The sequence below is a fragment of the Trematomus bernacchii genome, unplaced genomic scaffold (assembly GCF_902827165.1).
Source record: "Trematomus bernacchii unplaced genomic scaffold, fTreBer1.1, whole genome shotgun sequence".
In the NCBI taxonomy this organism is placed as follows: domain Eukaryota; kingdom Metazoa; phylum Chordata; class Actinopteri; order Perciformes; family Nototheniidae; genus Trematomus; species Trematomus bernacchii.
In genome coordinates, this window is record NW_022987720.1 from 13,713,948 (window position 1) to 13,739,809 (window position 25,862).

Sequence of the window (25,862 nt, forward strand, 5' to 3'; positions counted from 1 at the left end):
TATCTTGCCCATGGATACATCAGCATTTTGACTGCAGGGGCTGGGATCGAACCACCTTCCGATTGGTTTGACCAAACTACCTCAAGGCCAAGATACATTGTTATCTTGGATTGTAAGGAGGGTTTCTCTTTCAGTGGTCGCAAAAGTACTAATTTAGTCGAGTAAAAGTGCTAATATAGCAATGTAAAAACACTCCATTACATGTACATGTAAAAGTCCTCATTTAGCAGTAAAACTTTTTATTTGTTGTTGCATTCGTAATGTTTTCTTCTACTGCTGTTGCTATATATAAAGTCTAAGGTTATTTAATTGATGTGGCTTAATATTTCCAATGCATTTTCCATAGTCCTTTTTTCTATAATGTCTCTCATTTCTGTTTAATTTGTCTGCATTGTGTCCTCTTTTCTGGTTAATTAATGTAAGACTATAAAGAAGAAGAGGTTTGTATAACTTATCTACTTTTTCCCTTTTTTATCTCCTTTTTACACAAGAAGGACTACTTTTCTTGAGTATAATATTGTTGTATTCTTTCTTTCCCTGCTTGTTTCTGGAGGCTTTATTGCATGCTTGTTTTTTAAGTTACATTTTCAAAGCTCCTCATTAAAAGGCTGGTACACATTTTAGAGGCATATATCTGCAAACCTGGGAACTGACTGTATTCAGTCCCAATAGAACAGCAGGTGGCAGTGTGTATTCTTTACTAGAGCAGGCTTTTAGATCATTTTAGCTTCGACTTTTTAGGACACAGACAAATATCTAATCCTCTCGTTTTAAATGGACCTATATGAAATATATCCCAAACACATTTAAATTAATTTCACTTAATGCCTGCAATAACCTTTATTACTTTCATCGTGTGCTGTTTTATAACAAAATGTGAGGGGGAAAGATGCCTCACATGGTAATTACACTCTTGATATTTTAAAAAGCATTTATGTTTGCATAAATACAGTTAACGGTACAGTAGGTGAATTACACTCAATCTCATGGCTGGCTATTCAACATATTGTGCTGCATCTGCCAGCAATTGGGTGTAGTGTTCTGTTCCCATATATTAGTATGCCTACTGTTCTGTTACCTTCTGCACGCCTCTAAATACTACTAAAAATGAAGCAATCTCAGAAGGCAACTGCATATTGTGTTTGACCTTTTGAGAATGCCAGGACATAATACTACATACTACGTATTTAATGGGGGTCATGAACCAAATTATTGGGGACCAAACAGCAGCAATGAAAAAAGATTCAGCATCTTACTCTGGGATATTTTAATATTGCATGAAAGAATAACACTTACCTGTGTACACCAAGAAGTTAACTAAGCTTAAAAGACCAATAATACATTTGGGCAACTTAATACTTTAGGTCATGGAGAGGCAACCCGCGGCTCTGCAGGCTCCCAGTAGCTTTGACAAAAAATAACATTGAAATAAATAAGTCCTTTTTTTTTTTGCAACGAGGGCAATTTTAGGAAAAGAACATTTGTTATCTTGGATTTTGAGATGATATTGTGACAATGAAATAAAAAGAGGTTTTATATTTCATCAGCTAATATATGCCTTACATCGTACTACGTCTATTTCCCGGCCTTTGCAAACTAACAAAGGATAAATCCAAAAAAGAAAAATCACAAATGAAATAGAGAGTTACTTACCTAGTAGGCTTACCTTTATCCTTGAGAAATTGTGAGAAATTAGCAAACCAGTAAAAATAGAATTGTGGAAGACATTCCAGAACAAGCACACAGCATTTGCTGCTTATTATTTTCTAACAGGTAAAAATACACATAGACATTCAAATGTTTTCTTTATTGTCGATCTATAAGTTCACAGATGCAACACACTATTGTTTGTTTAGAACTATATATAAAACTTACAATTAGAGCTGTGTTATCAAATATGTTTTGTGGCTCCAGACATATTTAAATGAGTGGCAAAGGGGGCAAAATGGCTCTTGATAGTTGAAGGTTGTTGACCCCTGCTTTCGGTAATATGCAGGTCAGTCACAGAATATGAATTTATTTTTTTTTACATCCGTAGTAATAATTAATGCAGGCAGCATGCACAGGATTTGCATGATCTGTTGTAAATCCTTGGTATTTGCCCAGGTTTAATGGAAAAAGCGAACATATACATGTTTGTATTTCAGGCACACATGTCCTCAGAGAGAGTCCAGACTCCCTGAAGCCTTGTTTGCCTGGCAGAGTGGTGACACAGTCCTTTATCCAGGTCAAATTACACCACTGTGCAACATTATGCATCCAGTAACCTACCTAAACAGTAAAGACAGTATCTAAACTATGCCAGGTGTACAAAGCAGTACATCTATGTTCCTGCATCCTATTCCCGTGCTTCTTTAACCACAGACATTTTATGATGGACACATTTTTCAAAAACTGTTTGTTTGCTGGAGCATGAATGTTCTACTTGAACTCGCAGTGAAACTATTACAGGAGGCCTTTGCATTATGATTCTCTTCTAATCCTTTTTCCAGACTCCAACTTGCAGTCCAAGACATTTTCCTGACTGAGCTTTGCTAGAACATAACCATGCTGGCCGTGTCAGAGCTAATGAGGAGAAGAGCCATCTCTGCGAGCACCCACAGCATACTTATGTGTATTCAGAGTGGCTCAGTGCGGTTGGTAAGAAAGAACAGACAATATGCCTTGTAACATTTGCCTGTGTCAACGTGGCCAATCAATAATGCCTCCATTCTACACCATTAAGCCCCTGTGGGCTATTGATTGGGACTCTGCTGACTTTAGCCCCAGAAGTGCTGAGTGGCACTTTACGGCCACAAGGTGTCACACCACTCCTCTTGTGGCCACATCTCTCTGAATTGACACTTGGCTGCTCTCTCAGCTAAAGGCAGAGAGCTGGAACATATGAAAAGACTATATTTTCTTAATGTGACAGAAACAAAAAACACTGACAGTTGTATGTGTCACACAACCACCAAGACCTTCTCACTATCTGCTATAGATATAGTATTTCAGGAGTGGCCCTGTCTCATGTGTACTAGCTTTTGATTGAGAGGTCATCTTGCCCTATAGCTCTGCCTCCCTTCAGTCATAGCTGAATAACACAAAGCGGGTTGTATTGTTTAATCAAAAACTGGCATGACCTCAACACAAACTCATATTTATCTGAGCTGCCTGCATGGGGAAGTTACAACAATGAGCCATACGCAGGCCCAAAGTTCCTGCAAATCCTACCGTAGAATAGGAAACATAAACAGACATTTCCTCCGGCTCCTACTTCTCCAGCACCGCACACCTCACTGTTAAATGGACAGAAATGTGCAAATACTTTCATAAAAATGCACATTCATTTAATGTGTTTTCTATTTCATGACATCTGATGGGGCGGAAGTTAATTGAATTGAGATGTGTAACAGAAGCTCAAAAATCAATATTCAGTGTAAAGTTGATTGGTGAATAGTAAATCTTCATTTGTGACTTCCTTATTTGACATCCTTTTGCTCTTATTTTATCACAATATTTGAATGTTAATGTCTATGGAGCCTTGCAAGGAATCAGACTAATTTGCTGGTTGGCTTCCACTTTATTTGCCTTTTAGCTATAATGAGCATTTCTGCAAATCACCTCTTTGCTTTATGCCATATAGGCTTTCCGTGTCACAGACAGCCAAACCCACAAATCACAGGAGCCAATCCCTGGATTTACCAGCTCTCCGTGTTTTCCAGCCTGCCTCTGTCTCGTCCCACTCACACTCTGTCAGAGCGCAGCGTTGAAAGCCACTGGCCACTGATCAGCACACTTTGTCGGGGTTTGTGTCTCCATGCAAGACTGCTGAAAAGGAGCTTAGACTTTCACATTTTCTTTTAATCGCAAGGCAAGCAAAAGCCTAAAAAACAAACCCATCCACGGCTACAAAAGCACAAGTAGTGAAGAAAAAAAGCATTTAAATATTTTTCTACACTCATCACTGTCTCACAGCTCCCTGCACAATGTCTGGAGAGGACGCACCTGCCGAGCAGCAAAACGCCGTGGATCAGAAGCAGGAGACCAAACCCGCCGAGGAGCCCAAAGCCGAGGAGCCCAAGACGGAGCCTGCACCCGCAGCTGCTGAGGCGTCCCCCGCGGCGACCACCGAGAAGGTCCCCGAAGAGGACACGTTCACCTACCGCGCGCTGGTGCTCACCGGTTATGGGGGCTATGATAAAGTGAAGCTCCAGGTGAAGAAGGGAAAGCCGGTGCTCAAAGCTGGCGAGGTCCTGGTTCGGGTCAAGGCTTGCGGGCTGAACTTCGCAGACCTGATGGCCCGGCAGGGGCTTTACGACCGGCTGCCATCCCCGCCGGTCACCCCGGGAATGGAGTGCTCCGGGGTGGTGGAAGCTGTAGGGGAAGAAGTCACGGACAGAAAAGTAAGCACACATGTCTCTCAGCTTTTATCACATGCCACTTTAAGTATCATTTTACGGTGTGTTTTATTGTTTGAGTGATGAATGTTTGCCTTGGTTCAATTTTGGGGATGAACCGCTACATCTGGATATGGGCGTGCAGGCTTTGATCGCTGCTGAGATAGTGGAGGCACTACTATGCAGTGTCATGGCTCAATGAATGAAATGCAAATACTATATTCAGTCAAATCATTAACACGAGAGCCATATCGAAATATTGATGTGTAGTTTTTGTTTGACATGTCGTGGTAATCATCACTCGTGCGTAATGACACGGTATCCTACTTGGCATCCAAAAGTGTAAAGCATAAAGTCTGTTAGGGTGATAATGTATTTTATCTCTGAGACATAAGCACAAAGAGTTGAAATGACACGAGTTGAGTACAATGAAGTCAGCAGAAGGCGTCGCCCCTCTTGTCTCCCCGGTTTTCAAATTGCGCTGAAGTGTGTGCGCAGTTAGCTTTAGCAACTTCGAGTACCCATTAGTTGCTGAGACAGGGATTTCATTTTAAAAGCACCATTTGTTTTCTAAGTCTACAGTCTAAATAAGCACATGTCAATCCGAGGGATGCGTTCCATCCTTGTTGCAGCACTCTGTTCTGCGCTTTGATCTTTGCCAAGGCGAGGAGATCTGCGTCAAGTCAGCATCATATAGCCACAATAAGAACGGAAATTAGAATGCTGTCCCTTCAAAATTAAAGCTTTGAACACTTACATGGGGGCTTTTTAGTCGTTGACAAATCTAAATGAAATTATGTTAAAGATATGTAAATCTAGAATGAATTCTGAGTATGTTATAATGTCGATCATTGGTCATACTCAGTGCACATGTAGGCTCCAGGTGTGCAGTTCCTTAATGCAACCATCAAAACGGTATTTATACAGACAATGACAGCCCGCATTGTTCCAATTTGCTGTTCACTGTTTGCTTGCAAAAACTAAGGGGTTTTATTTTTGCCACCGTTATTAATATGGCTGACTTGACACCGGTGCTGGAGACTGGAGTCACCGACGCCTTTTGTTACCGGGAGCGACGGTGGCGCACACACTCACAGAGTGGAAAGGGCGAGGCGCGACACAACACACAGCATGATGATGTGTGAAATATATGATCACTCGCCCTCTTTGTCAACAGCTGAGCCTATCGCCTCTGTTGTGTTCAGGAAATATTTATCCAACAGTCATAAATATATCACAATTAAAGTTCAAATAGACAATGAAGCCAAGTCAATTTAACAATCCTAATAAAAAACTGATTTTCTTTATTGTTCAGCCACAAGGAATTAAGTGGTGATTGAAAGATAATTATTAGACGCTATCTTACATTGCATGATGAGTCACAGGCCTATATGTCTGTCTCCTGGCTGCATGGCATCACCACGGTAACGCCTTTGTAAGGCAATTTAAGTACAAAGCTTAAATGTTACACGTGATGACTCACACCATTTGCTGTAAGAGCCAGTTAATATCTGTGGAGAACAGCAGGCAGATCAGATGTGTTTTACATATGCAGAATCAGTGCATCTGGCTGGGAGTGGCACATATGCCAAGTCCTTATGGATGGGGAGACTATGCAGAGTAATAGGAATGTGATTGGTGACAGGTCAGCCAATATCAGCCAGACATCATAGAAGGTTAAGACCCTTGTGTTTCCAAAATACCTAATAGCTTCTTTCCACATTGCCAGTAATGTAGATTGGCTTTAAAGGTCACACATTACACACATGCACAAACACACGGCTTGTCATCAAGGCCTCACTCTCCCACATCGCCTGGCAGCCGTTAGCTTATAGAATTAAGAGCCAATCTTCCTAATGGATGGAGATCTCTGAGATATTTTGGCAGCCAACTCAGAGGGAATGTGCTGACCCTGATGGCATAGCATTTCTTTTGGGAGGCTTTTCACTCAATGAAGCTCTATCTGTCTGCCTATCAACCTCTGTTTCACTCTCTCTTTCTCTATCACACACACACACACCACACACACACACACACACACACACACACACACACACACACACACACACACACACACACACACACACACACACACACACACACACACACACACACACACACACACACACACACACAAAGACATACAATAATGGGTGTGTCAGATAGTTTGCTCAACATACAGTGCACACAAAACAATGCACACTTTCACGCCATTTGATTACATAATGCAACATAAACACTTTGTCTCAATTCTGATTTCTTATTTCTAACATGGTGTGATTTTCTTATTTTTCATTTGTTAAATGAAATTTAAAAAAAAATATTTATATCAAATCGGTTAAGACTCAGAAAACACAAATTCATGGATATCATTTGATTAAATTCTCTTTCTCATGTTCTCATTATCCATTGTCGTTGATGAAGGCACCAGTACTATTGTTTTCTGTAGTGTCCATTTATTTTGCCTCTTGCTGCTTGCTTGTGTTTTTATATGTATTTATTATCCCCTGCATGCCTCCCAATATATATTCTTCTTCTGCAAGATAAGCATCCTTCTAGGGGGACAATCAAGTTGAATTAATCAATCCTACAGTGGTATCACCCGAAATGACCTAAGAGTGAGTGCAGGGAGAACTGTAGCAGTTAGTCATTGAGGTGGAAGAGGGGAAATATTAGAAAGTACACCGAAGCTCCCTTGACATCAAACATCAGCACTTTTTTCTCATGGCCCAATTTTTTTTGTCTTATTCATGGTCTCCCTCGTGAGTTTTGGTCAGATCTGACCCATATGTTCTCAATTACCTCCCTCTGGCCCACATTGTCAGTCTGGTATTTCCTCCATCCCTCGCTCTAACTATCTCTCCTCATTTCGCATAATCTCTTGATTCTTCCTCTCTCGATCATACTGTAAGTAAATCCTTCTATCATGCTGCACTCCTTCTCTCCTTTCCGGACATACATGCTTTCCGCTTTCATCCTGTATGTCCTTTTCACCCTGATAACAAAAAACTAAAATCTAGATGCTTGAGTTGTGTCTATTGTGTTTTTGTCTATTACCCTCAACCATAGGAGATAACATTTCTTGATAAAATCTGAAGAAGCTGCAAAAGCTGCTGCAAAAACGAAATAAAGAAACATTTATTTAGTTAACATGACATGCTTATTTGCATAATCAGAGGTGCAGTCAAGTGCAGAAGCAGCATTTTGCTGTATGTGAGCAGGGCGTGGCCTTCATCCGAACATCATTCAAACTGTATCAGGGCACAATAATGCCTATTCTCTGCTTTATTCACCAGCAGGGACATATTGTGTTTCCTTTTAATCACATTTCCAGGAGCCATGCAGGTCGTGCAGGTTTACATGTAACCTTTATATCTTGCCTCAACCTGACTCAGGGACACTATCATAAATCTGGTTCATCCGTTCTTTTTCTGATAATTTTTTGCTGAGCTCATCAAAGATACAAGCCACCAAACAGCTGACTATAGGGGCCCGCATACCCCGAAATTGAATCACCATCTGATTAATTCCATTCATGTACAGTTAACTGGAAGTGTCTTTGTTCAGTGCCCCCGCACTCCTGACCCCAACTGTGACTACATTTGATGCAGTAGGCTGAGAAAGGAAATGTGTGTGTGTATGTCACATTGTGAAGATGTGTAACAGAACTGTCACAAGGCTCGCTCGCTTGGCCTTGAATGTTCCTATCTAGATTCTGTGTGATTGACACTAACTCACATGCTCTACGTGGGCGCGGAACAATAGCTACAGATGCATTTGAATTTGATGTGTGAGTCATATTTGTGTGTGTTTCTTGTATGGCAAATGAGTTTTAAGAAAGGGAAAACTGAGATTAGTATTCAGTCAGTATGAACAACAAGGGAGGAATGAGAAGTAGCACACAGTGAAAGAGTGAAAGTAGAGTTTGAAAATACACCAATTGACTTCAGAGAGAAAGATGTGCGTATGAAACGGGAGAGAAAGAGGGAGATCTCTCTAATTGGAGTGGATAGACAGCAAGGCGCATGGCTCCCTCCAGACCATTAGAGAGGCCCGGGTGGAGAGGGTTTGTTCCCAGGAGGAGAGAGCTTGTCTTATGCTCAGCCATGGGGAAGAATCTGGCAGGGACTCTGATGAGGGGAGGGATGCCAGGGGAGAAGATGGGCCCCATTGTCCTGTCCCGCTGATGAGGAAGCGGCAATACAGGGACGCTCCTCGCAAAATAAAATAAAAGTAGTATTAGAGAACAAAATGAGACAGTGGAGGATAAAGACAGAGTGAGGAAACAGAGACCCCAGACACAGACAGGACGAGACAAGCGACTGAAGAAGGGGAAGGAAGACGTTCTAAAGTTGTAAGGGGAAAGGGAGTCAGGAAGTGAAAGAGAAAGAAGGGAAGAGAAAAAGTGAGGAGACTGGAAACTGGGCGGGGGGGGGGGGGAGAGCTGTGTCAAGGAAGGGTGAATAAGGGTGAGGAAGAAAACAGGAAGAGAGTTATAATGCTGCAGTCATCTGTGTTTCCTGTGTCCCTCGACTGGGCGCTCCTGATTGGTTAGTTAGGGTGCTGAGGGGCGGGGTTAAGTTTACATCCAGGCATGTCGCTTTGGAAAGAGACAGTTTTGAATTTGAGGATTCTGCTTTGATGACGATAGATAGAAGTAGAAAATCACAAGATGGCGATTGTGGCATGCAGCACGTTGAATCCATCTGTGACTCCTGCCCCATAGACCTTTTATAGAAACTATAGTTAAATATTATTATGTACAAAAACAGTTAGAATCCTTTGGGACCAATCCAGGAAGATCTAACATGATAAACAAAAGGAAAATGGTGCCTGATTCCTCTGCTGCTACCAATTTTCCATCAATAACGTCAATACAGTTACTACTGCTCTGCTTTGGTTTATTGCTTCCCTTGTTTGCCTACATTTTGAGGTTTGGTTGGACGAGATGGCTGCATGTTTGCATGTCTGCCATTGTTGTAAACCACACTCTTAACTGCTCATGCTGCACGGCTCATATCATTCCCACTGTGCCAAAGAAACCATGAGGCCCTGCCGGATAAACGTAGTCTTATTTACCTGCAGTGTTCAGGTGGTATAATTGACTCAATATGGGGACCTATTTTTAGTTTTATTGGACTACTACACTATCTTTTTGATCAGGGTAGAATTGGGATTAGGTCCCATTTTTTTCAGTGATTGGAAATAGGTACAGAAAGAACTTCTTCTTATCCTCTGTCTTCCTGTGCCTTGTGTTCCAGGTTGGTGATAAGGTGATGGCTCTGAACCGCTTCGGGCTGTGGCAGGAGGTGGCGGTGGTGCCAGCAACCCACACCTTCCTCATCCCAGAGGGCATGAGCTTCGAGGAGGCAGCAGCCCTGCCTGTGAACTACATCACCGCCTATATGATGCTGTTTGACTTTGGCAACCTGCGGCCCAACCAGAGCGTCCTCGTTCATGCTGCTGCAGGTAAGAACACAAATACAGAGAGGGATGCACAGCATACAAACGCATAGGGCACACATAAACTCCTTTAAAGGTCCCCTATTATCCTGTTTTTCATTACTTTATTATAGGTCTCAGATATATTAAAAACATGTCTCTGAAGTGTTTGGCTTGAAATACCCAACAGATCATTGTAGCATCCCATAATCCCCTCTGTTTCAGCCCTGTTTCAAAAGTGCTGATTCTCTGTCTGTTACTTTAGATGAAAATAAGGAGCCACTCCCCACGCCCCTCTGGGAGATATTTGGTTAAAAAGAACACAATGGTGCTCTAGGAGGAGATTCAGGTGATAAGGTGGTGTTACCTTGGTTGGCTATTGGCTAATGGTTATACAAGCCAAAAAATCGGTATGACATCATAAAGAGGGGGGACATGAAAACACATGTTTATGTATACAAGCCATAATAGGTGACCTTTAAGTTATATACATCTTAGGTTGGGAATGGATGCACGATCACTCAAAGGGTCTTTAAATTATTGAATCGTGATTAAGGATTCATGCTCAAAATTAAAGCAAACGTTGTTTACCCTGTTGGCTGTAGTATTTTACATGTATGTTGCAACTGAAAACCCCATGCAATCAATTCATTAAAATAATGTAATCACCTCAGGACGTATCAGCCTAGAAGTGTCCCTGAGGAAACGCCCCTAAGAGCATACAGTACCAGACTTCTTCCTTCTCTGCACCTTCAGTTTATGCATTTCCTTTCTAAATGAATGATTGCTGTTGGAGAAGGTCCCACTGTTCGTTAGTGTGCGAAATGGCTCAGTGTTTCCCACTCTTTAGGACTTCATTGATACTGGAGCACCTGCCACCTGGGCTGCAAGGTCGAAGTTCAGAGTGAGTGAGTGGGTGGAGAAAGATGAGGATTGAGGGAGTAAAAGCATCTGTTTTGGGGTGGGATGCATCAAGCCTGAGAGCATTTGATTTGGCTGTGTTTACACAATCAGGCCAGCTGGTGAGAATGGGGAGTGCATTAGCCATAAAATGTTCTCTCCCCTTTTCTCTGCCGCTGTCTGCCGGTATTACAGATTTTACTTTTCCTCTCGTTCTCACTCTGACTGTGCAAAGGGAGTCAGAATGGGATCCCTCTGCATTTGGGAGATTATGTGGGCGTAGATGGCTCAGAAGAGAAGTAAGCACATAGTGATACCTGAGCCCGTTTATTCTCTGTGAGACAAAAAAAATGAAAAAAAGCTTTGGGGAACTGCCAGGTGGATGATGTATCCCTTGGTATTCACACACAGAACTGAAAAATAAAACATGTGTATGATTATCATTAAACGTTGCAGTTTCCCCCAGACTCATAGTTGTGGGATTGGTGGTTTGCAGAGGAATCCCAAGTGTTCACGTTCATCCGGCTGATGTCACTCATCCATGTGAACACACATCTTGCCAGAAAGTATGTTTGCTATAAGAGGAATGCTGAGGAAGTGTGGTGTAAGACACTTCTCCCCGCAGGTTTGATCCAGGCGGCGTCTCTGGTTTTTCGGGGCAGGCTGCCAGTATTGGCTCACCAGCTGTCCAGGACATCAGGATTGAAAAAACTCATGACGGAGGCTATGACAAAAATATTTGCTTAACAGTCTGCTTCACTGCACTCTGCCATTCTTTGCATGTGCAAATCATTATCATACTGTATGAATCCACAATGCCGCTCCATTGAGACCTCTAAAGCTTACTTGTTAAATGCGGTGAACATGATATTATTACATTTTATGGAAAAGGTGTTACCAGTGTGACAGATGTTGTGGGGCTGCATGGCTCACTTGGTGCTGGAGGTGAGTGGGATCCCACCCCTGAAGCTGTCAAAAATTCTTCCTGATATTCTTTTATTAAAGAACATACAGGTATCTGCTGTGACAGGACTAGAGAGAAAGAGAACATGAATTTGTGATTGTGTCTCTTCCCTATGAAACTGGTTATTTTAGCAATATTCTAGACTAATGGTGCGTTCACACCGGACGCGATGCGAATATTCGCTTCGCTCTAATCGCTCTTATCGCATCGCTCTAAACGCTCGAGTTTCACCGCGGCTGTCAGCTGTGTTTACTCACATCATTCAAACAAGACACGCTGGCCAGGGGGCTACAACTACAACAAAATGAACATATTTTATCGTGATTTAATTGTAATACACGTTTCAAAATGATGCCGAAGTAACAACATACTGATACCGTTTAGTAAAAACCATGAATTAATGCTTTGACAAGTCTGCAGACAAGACGGCAGGCGAAAAACCTTAAAATGCGTGTTTTCTGAATGGAGATCGGATCGATCAGGCTAAGCTAACGTTGTATATGCTCCATCCACACTCACAACAACGGCCTCCAGACATAAATAAACCAGCGACTGTATTCGCCATGACACAGACAGTCTGTGGTTTGTACTTCTTTAACTTTTGTCTAGTTTCTGAACAGATATGAGAAGCTGTGAGCTCTGAGTGCTAACAGCTAACGGCTGATGTTTTGGTTTTCTGGTTCAACGTCAGTGACGGCAGGCTGAGATCCTCACCGCTGATTGGCTACCGCGAGATTGTGTCACGCGAATTTGACACTCGAGTTGAAAAAATTGAACTCGAGCAGTTGTCTCAATCACGCCGCGGCAATCACATCAACCGCTTAATGTGCGCCGTCGGAGCGAATTCGCGTCTGTCCGCATCTCTGCATTGACTTTACATGTAATAGCGCCGCCCCGAAAAAATCGCATCGCGTCCGGTGTGAACGCACCATAAGTCATTAGAAAGCTAATTTACAACAATTCTTATAATCTCGTAAAGAAGAAATAACGAACATCGCTCTGTTTTCTCCAATTTTAAGATCTGTTTTACATCGTCTCATTGGTTTGAAGTCAAGTTTAAAGAGGCATTTCTTTTTATGAACAATCATTCTCAATCTGATCAACTTCTAAAATAACCAAGTCATTTCAACACTGCAGTTTTGTAATTTAAGGGTGTGGTTCACCTAATATCCATCGTTGATCATCAGTTCATAGAGCTGATCAAAGAGAGTTTTATGATTATCTAGCATGAATATCTTCTAGTGGCCTTAGGAGGTGAAATCTTCCAGTATTACACACATTTTGAGTGAAATGTGTTATTTTTCATGGATTTCTCATGGACTAGATCATAAATATATGATCTATCCATGGCAATATACTCTGATTACTTACACTTAGTTTGAGATTACTAGCAACTTTCAAAGTAACCCTTTTTTTTTTTTTTTGACTCGAATGCGTCACATAAAAATGTGGAACACCACCACTGTGGCTTCAATTCAAATTCCTTGTTTCAGTAATTAACATTTCGATCAAAGAATAGATATCTTTTTTCCTGAAATATTTTGACTTCTCAGTAAAACATCAGAACACAGAGCATGCTTTGTATTTTGATTGTGAAACAGTAATTAACAAGTACTCTGTCGGATACTAAACCCTGCCCACAGCTACAGTTAAATCGCTCCTCAACCACACACAGTATTAGTGTGTGGTGTGATGGCTTCTCTTTTTGTCTCACAAGATTTTGCAACTGACGATTGCATTTTAAAGATGTGTATCACATTAAACAGCAGTGATTGTGTGTGGCAGTCATGCCTACGTGACACTGCATTCCTGCCAGATCAGTCTTTATTGTGTAAAGATCAAATTGTGAGCTTTTACAGGAGATTCACTTGGTCCATTTGTGCAAACAAGGAATCGCAGTTGTATAAAAGACATGGAGGGATTTGTTTTCACCCTTACAGAGAACATTTTGGTGATCATTATTACCAAGCATGGCTGATGAGAATCTGGGTTGAGGAGCAATTTTCTCCTTATACTTTCATGCATCTCTTCATCAAAGCGTTTTTCTATGTAAATGCTTGAGAGGTTCTTTCTCACTTGTTTTGTCTCACGGTTGAAATTAATGTTTTCATTATAACATTGTTATTCAATGATTTAATCTCATTAGGAAAACAATCATCCTCTGTTCAATTCATTTTTGATTACTTTGTCTCAAAAGCCCCCAAAACAACAAAGACAATTAAATCTAAATGATTACAACATGTATACATACTAATGAAACATCCTCATCCTCAACAGGTATTGAAATATGTGCACAATATATCAAGCAAAAAACGAGTTCACTGTGTATGAGAAAAGGTAGAAACCAGAGGCATAACAACAGAGTAGGTGTGAAGTGTTAGTATTTTTAGCAAACATCCCAAATTGTCAAATCAAGTGTGATGATTTTCAGGTGCACTGTCAAATGTAAAGTGGAAAAAAAACATAAATGACAACATAACTTTGCGACTGGCCACATTGAATGATACGCATTAATCTCTTGGGTTTTAATTTTTCTGGTGCAGAACCAAAACGACATGAGGCAAATAACCTGTTGTAACTGATGTTGCCATGTCAACTCATGAAGAGCTCTCCATGAAGAACATTTCCTCAAAAGCATGGTGACCTTTACCCATCACGATCAGGGGATGGTGCGTGGACTGTTATGCTTGTATGTGTAATTGTGTGTGTGTATATATTTGTGTATGTGTGTGTTTATATAATAAACTCTGGTGAATCGTCCTCAGCTGCCTCTCTCGTGGCTCCACTCCTGTCCTCTCTCTCCAAACAATAGCTTGTTGTATTTCCCATCGTGCCTCCCTTCTCCAACGCACCGCACATCTGCATCCTCCGTTCTCCTCCCCCCCCCCCCCCCTCAGCCCTCCGTAACCTCCGCTCCCTCTGCGTGACCTCGCCATATCCGTGCTCGAGTCCTCGTCGTTGGGGAATGTGTGCACGTTTCTCCTCTTTGTTTCCCCTGAGGGCTAGGGCGAGGGGAAGTTCAGTGACATTTGGCTGTATCTCGTGGGTCTTCCACTGTGCCCGGCCAACAGCCTTTCCTCTGACCTCTCCCTGAACTGGTCCTAATGTGTATGAGCCCTGGCCAGCCACCCCAACGCCCCACCCACACTACACATTCCTGCATATACATATGGGGCCCCGCTGCTTCCAAAGATGACGTCCACCTCTGTTTTATTTATGAGCTCTGAAGTGACTGCAGGCCAACGTCAAGTGTCACATATTGTGTTGCAGATGTGGAATGTATAATGTAAATTAACTGGTGCCTGTGTCATCAATTTATCTGATCGTTTTTGCCTCAGCCACTCCCACTGCAAGATATTTTGGCACAAATGCTGCCTGATTATGTAGATTCCAACTGGATATTCTTATAGAAAGACCTGCTCACTATCAGCACTGTAGGTGCATTGTCATACTAAATAACACAAGTTATCAATCATCTCCTCCTGTAAAGTTCCAGTTTGAGGTCTCTTGTCTTGTCGGTTCCACACATCCTGATCGCTTTTCAGGCTGACAGTTATTACACTTTTTATTTTCCACTAGCCAATTATGGTGGATTCCATACTTTTGCAGCTGCTTTGTGCTGGAGTGTCTATTACACAGTGTTACGCTGAGGATTAACTGGAAACACGTGATGTTAGTGGCTTCCCAATATACCCATGAGATTGATGGGGGACAGCAGTCAAAGCCAAAGAGTAATCCATGTAATCTGTTGAGTTGAGCTGCAGGTTCTGGGAGTCATTTTTAACTATGTCAAATCCTGTTTGTTGTTCAGCATTTAAACAAGATACTCTACTGGATCATTTGAAGATATTACATTCTTATGTTAATGCCAGGTTCAATTGATTTTAACTTTGTTTCTTAGAAGTTTTTTCGTAACATGGTTACTTTAAATACTGTAATGAAGCCAGTTGGAGGTGCAGGTCACAGTGGCGGTACATTTCTAATTCTTCACTATTACAATTCGGGGGGGAAAAGCACTTTTGTGTGAAAGACCCTGTTTCAATGTCTCTCTCTATAACCTCTCTTTCCCCGAAAAAGTCTAGTAGTAAAGTATTTCAAACCAGGGCTACTCAGATGAGGGTTTATTCTAATGAGCCTGCATGAGATATGCAGGAAGGGGAGCCATAGCCGAATAGCCAGTTGATGCCCATATTTTCTGCTACTAGGTAAAAGAAAATGACTGGTTTGTCTTATTTCACAGTTGTGGGTTGGTTGATGTTTTTCATAATATATCCACTTTAGAGCAAGAGGAACAGGTGGCTAGATCTCTTGGGTTTGGGGGAATGAGAGACCCATTCTGGTGTAGATCTTCATAGCTGCTGTCAGACCTGCAGGCAGGGCCTCGGGCATATGAGTTGATTGCAAATGGGATTGAAACATGAGAAGCAAAACTATTTCTTTCGAGGTTGGATGATTGCAAGAACATTTTGCTATAAGGTAAAAATACAGGTTTAAATGTATTGTAATGCTTTCAGGACTCCTTCAGTTACATATAGTTCTCATTCATTATATACAAGCTGAACAAGGCCCTTGCCATTCAAGCAGTAGCTCAAGTGAAGTTACAAATATTTCTCTCGTTTTATTGTTCCTGTAAGCCAGGATATAAGTCTGAAGTGCCTTGAAATTGGTTTCCTCTTCTCTCCTCCCGGTGTGTCTGTTTGGGAGGTCTTACCCTACTTTAGAGAATGCTAATTCAGTCTGACCACTAAACGGGAGTCTGGGCTGCGTGGTTGAACCGTCTCTGTGTTCCCCGGCCTGGCATCGCCAGCGGCAGATCAGCTGCACTGATAGGAGAGGGAAACCAGGGCAACCTCCAACCTAACCCACCAATCACTTTGCTCGCATTTGTTCTCATCAGTGCAGCCGTTGACAAATGGCTCTTTCCACCCACCCCCACCCTAACCACAGCAGACAGTCGCAGGTGTATGTGAAACCTGTGTCAGGACACCTGTTTGGGTAAAGCTAGATGAGTGTGCACCATTGTGAGTGTCATTTAGGATATAAGTTTATTTCCTGGTCTATAAAATGTCAGAAAACAGTGAAAAATGTTCATCCTGTCTGTAATGTCTCGTTTTGACATTCCAAATCTGAAATGTTTCATATGATATGAGATGAAAATATCAGAGTAATTAGAGTTTGTTTTTCTCTGTCTGTTTCTATATTCTGGTAGCACTAGTCACACATACAGATTATGTGTTATGTGCATTTGTTATGTTTGTGTAAGTTTGCGTGGTAAGGAAATCACAGGGAGCAACTTCTTTTTAATTCACTCTCCCAACTAAAAATGGGCTTCCTCTTTGCTGCACAGAGAGAACACACTTCCACAGTCATCCCAGAAAAACACAGAGGTTACATAATGCAGAGTAATACCTCAGGAGTAAACATTCACAAAGAGCCAACCACAGTTCCACTGCCATTACAGGACTAGCTAAACTGTAATGCAGAGCTATATAGCAATACCACATTCATTTATTTGGTTCAGCGAGTTGATGTTGTAACAGAGCCCACGGCAAGTTTAGGGAGAAATAGATGCTTGGGTCCACGTTTGTATTTCATTCTTTGTCAGCCGCTACCACTGCAGCCTAATGATAGGTTAGGAAAAGACGAGAGTCCTTGAGGAAATGTGGAAATAAAAGCAGAAGAAATCCCACAAAACAACACGTAGCTCAGAGACAAGGGACCAGTCGTCACTCTGGTGTTGACAGTAGACATATGGCCACCATCCGTCCCCTGACTAACACATTACATTACATTACATTACATTGCATTTAGCTGACACTTTTATCCAAAGCGACTTACAATAAGTGCATTCGACCAGGAAGATACAAACTTGAAGAAAACAGAATCATATAAGTACATCAGGTTTCATAGAGCCAAAACATTTCAAGTGCTACTCAACTGGCTTTAGATAAGCCAGTCCTTTATTAGTATATAAGTGCTTTGTTAGTAATTGTATTGCTCGAAGTGGAGTCGAAGGAGATGAGTTTTCAGTCTGCGCCGGAAGATGTGTAGGCTTTCTGCTGTCCTGATGTCAATGGGGAGCTCATTCCACCATTTTGGAGCCAGGATAGCAAACCCACGTGTTTTTGCTGATGGGAACTTGGGTCCCCCTGGCAGTGCAGGTGCAGCGAGCCGTTTGGCCGATGCAGAGCGGAGTGCACGTGCTGGGGTGTATGGCTTAACCATGTCTTGGATGTAGGAAGGGCCAGATCCATTCACAGCATGGTACGCAAGTACCAGTGTCTTCAAGTGGATTCTAGCAGTTACTGGAAGCCAGTGAAGTGAGCGGAGGAGCGGTGTGGTGTGGGAACATTTTGGAAGGTTGAAGACCAGACGAGCCGCTGCATTCTGGATGAGCTGCAGAGGTCGGATGGCACATGCAGGTAGACCAGCCAGGAGGGAGTTGCAGTAGTCTAGGCGTGAGATGACGAGAGCCTGGACCAGAAGTTGTGTCACTTTCTGGGTCAGGAGGGGACGTATCCTCCTGATGTTGTAAAGAGTGTTTCTGCAGCAGCGGGTTGTTGCAGCAATGTTTGCAGTGAAGGACAGGTTGTTATCTAGGGTCACACCCAGATTCCTTGCAGTCTGAGTCGGGGAAACAACAGAGGGGCCGATGTTGATTGTTAGGTCAAGAGTAGGACAATCTTTTCCAGGAAGAAAAAGCAGTTCAGTCTTGTCAAGGTTGAGCTTGAGGTGGTGAGCAGACATCAACTGAGAGATGTCTGCTAGACAAGCAGAGATGCGTGCGACGACCTGGGTCTCTGAGCGGGGAAAGGACAGAATTAATTGGGTGTCGTCAGCGTAGCAGTGGTATGAAAAACCATGCAGGCTAATGACCGATACGAGCGAGTTTGTGTACAGAGAGAAGAGGAGGGGACCAAGGACAGAGCCCTGAGGGACCCCTGTAGTTAATTGACAAGGGTCGGACTCGGACCCTCTCCAAGTTACCCTGTAGGTGCGGTCTTTGAGGTAGAAGGTGAGGAGGGAAAGTGCAGAGCCTGAAACTCCAAGTTCTTGGAGAGTGCGAAGGAGGATCTGATGGTTCACCGTGTCGAATGCAGCAGACAGGTCCAAAAGGATTATGACAGAGGAGAGGGAGGCTGCTTTAGCAGTGTGCAGTTCCTCAGAGACAGCGAAGAGAGCAGTTTCTGTGGAGTGACCTGCCTTGAAACCAGACTGGTGTGGATCAAGAAGGTTGTTCTGATGGAGATAACAGGAGAGTTGTTTAAAGACAGCGCGTTCAAGTGTTTTAGACAGGAACGGGAGGAGAGAGACAGGCCTGTAGTTTATAACATCGGACGGGTTGAGAGTGGGTTTCTTTAGGAGAGGGTTTACTCTTGCCTCCTTGAGACTGTTTGGAAAGTGACCAGAAGTTAGAGAAGTGTTGATGAAATGGGAGAGAAACGGTAGAATATTAGGAGCGATAGTCTGAAGGAGGTTTGAGGGGATAGGGTCCAGAGGACAGGTGGTAGGACGGGCAGAGGTAATGAGGGTAAGAACCTCACTTGGAGAGAGAGGGGGAAAGGAGGTTAGTGTGTGGGTGAAAGGTAGGTCTGGTGACCCAGTGGTGAGTAAAGGTGAGTCGGAAAAAGAAGAGTGAATATCATCAACCTTTTTTCCAAAGTAGTTAACAAAGTCGCTTTGCAGAAGGGAGGAGGGGTTCGAGGAGGGTGGAGAAGATAAAAAATGGTTTTGGGGGATTGGAATAGGAAGAATGGATCTTATCTTGAAAGAAAGTGCTTTTTGCCTGAGAGATCGAAGAAGAGAAAGAGGAGAGGAGAGGCTGATAGGTTAGGAGGTTTATGACACCTGAGATCATAGCCCGCCTCACACAAAGAAGGCATGCTGTGATGTGAGATCTTCTTTTTTATTTTGACAAGAAACATGAGCTGTCAATTAGAAATGAATTTTTAGGACGAGGCAGAAGCAATGTCCTTTCAGATATGTTTTCATAAATCTGAAAAATATTTCTGATGTCCCCACCCACCCTTGCTGTTGAACTCTGGGTGTGGAGCAATAATAGTGTCCGTCTGGATTCCACTGTGTTTTGGGGAAAAATTCCTCTTCGGTCCTAACAGTCATGTTATGGAAGCCAAGTGCAATTTGTGCCAAAATATGAGTATGTAAGGTTTCAGGGGAAGACAAAACCCCTACTGTGTGTCCTGTTCCTCCAGAGAGAGAGACAAACTAAATAGATACGTGCTTTTTGACAAAATATACGAGTCTAAACAAATCTATGGAATCTTGGAGAAAACAAATGCAATTAGCAGCAAGAATTTGCTTAAGCTTCTATCTTTTTCCCCAAGTAATAGGCAAGTGTCTGTGGAGGGTCCTAAGAGGTGATTATGGTATACAAAAGTAGATACATTTGGAAGCAACTAGACATGGGGAAACTAAGAAAACAATGGGAACTGAAGCACTGGATTAATGAAAGGTTACATTTTAATCTCTGTGCATATTTTTGAAGATTAGCTGATACGAGCAGGACTGTTCAAGGCCACAGCCCGCGCCTCTGCCTTGTGATCTGTGGCTGGATGTATGGTTGTGTGGGTGTGTATTTGTAAAGTGAGGTGGGGGTGGAAAGGGGTTCTTGGCACAGCTCGGCAGTCTTGTGATGGGAGATCAGGAGTTTGTTCTCAGGGTATTAAAAAACAGGTACCTTCTTCCTCCCTGCATACTATGTGTTTTTGACTGGACATTTGTTTTTACACACCCAAAATGATCTGATTATTCAAGTAAATGATTTTGTGATATTCATCTAAGTAATAGTTTACTTTACTGAATAGGCCTGATCGGAAATAAGAAACCCTTCTTATGAATAAATAATGGTTTCGTCAGAGGTTGTTTTCCCATCGCTGACCGACTTCATAAGGCAGAAACAGAGGGGAATCACTGTTTATGACAGCAGTGTTAGTTAAATATTAATATGCAAGTGCCTGCTATTAGTTTGTGGGATTAATGGATTCCTCATCCTGTTGGACACATTTTCACACCTGCATTCGAGGGTTGCTACTATGCGACAGAGCCGTTTAGTGGTAACAGCTCTAAACCCCCACTCATTCAATGCATATTCAAAAGTGTCTCACATTTTTTATTAAGCAATCTTCCCTTCCACCGCACATAAACAGTTGCTCGTATATTTAAAAACCTGTGTGTCAGATGCACATTTGCTTGAAGTCTTTATAAAGTACATTTGTTATCAGATATAACCTTTAATGTGTCTGTAATTTACTCCTGGACATGTAAAAACGTTGACACATACTTGCAAAGTGGCATGTTTCACAAAGCTACTAAAAAGAGATATGACCCAGTCTGTCAAATATAAACTGATGACAAACATGATGATTAGCATCAAATTACTCTTTATGCCCTAAAGGAGGAGCAGTCAAGGAAACAAAATGGCTCCCTTTGCTCAGTCATTGCCGGCAATTTGGCCGAGGTTTCCTTGGCAACGCAAACTTGGTTTCTCACTGAGGACGAGGAGAGATGGTGCTGTTACAACGCAGCAGCAACAACACTCGCATCCAACAGTAACAGCCTTGATTTTTGTTTTCTCATCAGTTCTCCGCTCAGTGTCAGCAGGTGTGATTATACTAATGCAGAGAGCTCTATTCATCTCACATGGGCGTAGGAGCACGGATGAAAACAAAAAATAATAATGTTTTTTGCCCTTTACACGTATTCAAATGATTTGTCTTGCCTTGTATATTGCTTCATCAAGGCACTATTTCCGTAACAATACACTTGGTTGTCCTGAAATAAACCTTGTTTATTTTCACGATGAGCATTTCCTGGTCAGAGATTAATGAAGAGGATAGTTTAATATGGCATTAATCTTATCGGTACATCTCATTTCATTTGTTTTTGGCCAGTTTCAGTGCTGCTGTTATGTGTATTAGTGCAGCCTCAGGGACTAACTACCAGGATGTCGTTGGAAATTGAGCTATTCGACGAGTTCCATGCTTCAGTATAACAATCATATTTATGCAGAGATAAAAAGAATGTCTGATTTTGTTAAAAGTGTGTCTTCATAGGTAGAGAAAAGGCTCTATCAACCATTAACAAACCAAAATGATTTCCCCAAAATGCATTGTCCCAGAGCTTAAAGCAGGGTAGATTTTCCTATCTTGTCTTTTTTGTGTTTTTAATTAGTTTATAAGAATACAACTATAAACGTTTAAATTAATGTCAAAGAATCAGAAATATACTAGGAAAAAAAGATATCTTCCTCTTTGGTTATTTCTGCACAATTCTAATCAAACATGCAAATGCCTTCTTGTGCACGTGCCTCTCTTTCTGTTTGTCTTTACCTCACTAGGTGTGCTTCCTAAATGTTGGGTTTAGTTGCCTATGTAAGCCAGCAGCTCATGGTTTCTTCATTCATTTAATCCAAACCTGTCCAGTCTGGCAGCACAGCTATGTCATTAAAAATGGATGTAAATGAGCTTGTTTTGTGTTGCTTTATTCTCCCGTATCAGATTAGACGTGCTCTTTACTTGGTCGGGCATAAATGACCTTTTGGTTCAAGTCCTCATGTCAGACTCCATTTCCAACAAGCCACTGCTTATCAGTAACCTATTACTTCTTGCTCTGGCAGCCTTAACAAACATTGGCAGAGGCATTTGCACACACTTCCAAATACAGCAGACAAACACAGATATCCCAAAAATCCACTGAAGCACACAGTCTCACAGCGTTTTGTCTTTAAAAGTGATCTTGGACAACAAAATGTAGCACATTCTGTTTTCAGCTGGCACAGTTTTTGAGGAGTCGTGTGTTTATGTAATTTGCAAAAGAACGTCATCCAGCTCTCTTTCCCTAACAAAATAGATACCACAGCTAAATGTTTTTGTCCTGTGGAATTCTTTCTTGAATTAGGGAACCCAAAAAAATTAGATGTGTCATTTTAGCTACAATGGCTACCTTCTCCTGAGTTGGATTTCTGTGTGTGTGCATCTATTCTCCCCAGGCCAGTTGGGGTAATGTGATTCTGTTTAACGCGCTCTTTACATACCCTTGAGGAAAACACATCCAAGCTGTTATTGACTGGCTTGTTTGGGACCATAAATGATGGAAATGACATTTAACTGCAGTACAAAATACACAAGGAATGAGATTTCTTGGGCGCGTTCTGTTCTGTTCATGTCCTGAGTTTTTCACAAAATTGAAAATGTTTTGCCTCTTTTTCTTTAGGTGGTGTGGGTATTGCAGCCACACAGCTGTGCAACACAGTGAAGGACGTGACTGTGTTCGGCACGGCCTCCGCCAGCAAGCACGAGACAATCAGCCAGGGTGGAGTCACACATCCCATCGACTATCGCACCAAGGACTATGTGGAGGAAGTCCGCAAGATCAGTCCGAAAGGTGAGAAACTTGAGCATCAGCACTGGGAATAATGATCTAAATTTGGAATTTGTATGCAAAAGGATTGTAAACAATGTACCAGAGTAACCCATCTATAATCAAAGTTTACAGCTGTGAAAATCTATTTACAACCCGTGAGCAAAATCGCCAACCATTTTGTAATTTCAAATAAAAACGAATTGATTCTCAACGGAAACTTGTCGTACTTTAAATCTGAATAGGATGTTTGTTAAAACAAAAAGAAGTCCAGGTGAAGCCCAGATCATCCTCATTGGCCCCTGTTCTTTGTTGTTTTGCAGAAGTGGCCCACAGGGAATGCAAGTTGAGATTTTATTTATTTATTTAACAGGGACAGTGCACATGAATCAACATTTCTGTAAATATGCCAGAGTTTGCCAAAAGGATATTTTTCATCTGTAGTCCCTGGACAGATTTTGTAAGTCACCCTAAAGACACATTTCTGCCTCACAGTGATATGCATGCTTATGACTGAAATTGGTTCGTAAAGCAAATAGTCCAGATCGATATATTTCCCAACAGGCACAAAGCAATAGCTTACTGTGAGGTTGCAGCAATTGCTGAACAAAGCGAGATGCGTGTTGAACAAACTGCAGGCTGTCAGTGAGATGATATATTGTATTGTACACTTTCTCACAACACAACGTTAGATGAGCTGGCTGCCATGCACACTACACTGACAGCATGTACGGAGTCTATTTTTTCCTATCAAGTAAACTCACTTTGCTGAACTGCTAAACAACTGTTTAGATTCTTACTGTCGTCAATAAAGTATCTGCAGCGTTTTATGGTAATGTGGCCCTAGACTCCAAAAATAAAACCACATGAGCTGTTTGTTTTTTTGTTTCGCTGACTGCTGTGTTCCTAGCAGGATGGAGATGGTTATGATGCTCATTTTATAGTCCCCACTCCAACCCGTCTCTGTTCTTTGTAGCATGGAGCGAGACAGACAGACATTACAGAGACGGATAGGAAGCAAGCGAGAGCTGACACTTTGGACAGAATGTATCTAATTAGAAGCCTGGATCAATGTGCAGCCCTGCTCGCTACCTTTCCATCCGTCTTTGGGTCTCTGTCAATTAAACTGGGCGTGGGTCAAGGCAGAGTCCTGCTGTGAGCCTCCCACGATCAATAGAACCAAGGTTTAACAGAGCAAGGAGGGGTAGCCCAATTTGAGGAGTCCCCTCTGGCACAGAGGAACATCATTAAGGCCGAGGCTACTACATGGCCAGACAGTAATAAGCCACAAAGACATAGTTAGGTTGCCATTCCTTGCCATCTGTCCAGAGGTTGGTTGGTTGGATTTTCTCTCCACCTAGGAATGGAATGGACAATGACGGAGAGACATTTAATCCCTCTTGTCTTATCAGTGACAAAGATGAGAAAACATAAAACAAGTAGGCTCTTATCCCACTCTCCTCCTCTCCTCTCTGGCATACGTATGGTTTCTTATTCGTGTAAACATGGCACAACTTGGCTACAATCGCTACTCCTAGTGAACGCTGGCATGCGGAGGAGGCTGCCGAGGAGACTTGGCAGGCTGCTCCTGCTGAATTCACACCCGTGATAACTGTCCCTTCTTCTCTCTCCTGCACCAGGGCTGGACATCATACTGGACCCTCTCGGAGGATCAGACACCCATAAGGCCTACAACCTGCTGAAGCCTATGGGGAAACTCATCACCTATGGTAAGTTGTATGAATCAATTTAGATTAGTATAAACTAGAGGCATGTTTGGAGCAGCTCTATTTGAATCATCAGTAACACAACACAGCCCCTCCAAGAGTTCATGCTATTAGATTTGGGTAAAATAGTCAATCTGGAACAACCCTTACCAATTTTACCATTCTTCCAACCAATGTTTCCCTCTAACCGTATTTTTAATGTTTTGATGTTTCCAGGTGCTTCTTGTGTAATGCCTGATACAACATATGTTGTGTATTAAAGGGGACCTATTATGCTTAGGTTTTCCCTTTAGTGCATGTCAATGGTCTGCAAAGGCTAAAATCCCTTAGTTCACGCCAGAGGGATTTTCTCTCCCACACACCTGCCTGAAACACCTAGATCCTAGTCCTTTGTTTATTTCTGTGACATAGACATCACTACGTAACTATCTAAATTATATTGGCTAGCGCTCCAATACATTGTACGCGATAGGCTAAGGGGCGGGACATCTCTAAGTGTTTGACCAATCGTTGTCAGCGCTGCAAAGCCTGGTAGGAAGCACAGAGGTTTCCTTTTAGATTAACTTCATTACTAGTTACCTGCAAGAACTATAGCTTTATTTTTTAGTATAACTCAACTTTATTGCAAATTGGGATTTTCACATTAACAGATACTGTTGGCTAATATTAGTCCTTGGGGATTTTTTGTTCGTTGGTTTATCTGATTGCCTCTTTACAATCTATGTGTGTAATTTAAAAAAAGGTTCCTACATTCATATGTTCAGTATAATTAATTTGCAGAGAAAGAGACACAACCCACAATAAACAAAGTAAAGATTAGTTTTATTCTTATAATAGTGTTACAGTGAATGTTTTTGGCCATAAAAATCATGCAGTAACATTCTGTTATCCTGACAGATATATTTGAAAAAGTAGCTTGAAATTCGGCCATTTTGGACTTCTTGATATTTATAAAAAACTCCACAAGATCTTGGAGTGTTATTGTAAAGCAAAGTACATGAAATACTTGTGGGTTTCCACAGAGAGAGAATAAAGCTGCTTCCTGGTGGGCTGTGTGACCTCTCAGTAGAG

The 25,862-nt window shown here is 42.0% G+C and overlaps 1 protein-coding gene across 1 annotated transcript in view; it reads left to right on the top strand.

Moving 5' to 3' along the window:
• The first annotated feature begins 3,753 nt into the window (after nt 1-3,753).
• Nucleotides 3,754-25,862, top strand: part of vat1 (vesicle amine transport 1) — a 31,971-nt gene continuing 9,862 nt past the window's right edge. Inside the window, exons 1-4 of the mRNA XM_034142920.1 lie at nt 3,754-4,385; nt 9,641-9,848; nt 22,918-23,088; nt 24,705-24,794. Of these exons, the coding sequence (XP_033998811.1) occupies nt 3,969-4,385; nt 9,641-9,848; nt 22,918-23,088; nt 24,705-24,794 (886 nt within the window). The 5' untranslated portion in view covers nt 3,754-3,968. The remainder of the gene's footprint in view (nt 4,386-9,640; nt 9,849-22,917; nt 23,089-24,704; nt 24,795-25,862) is intronic.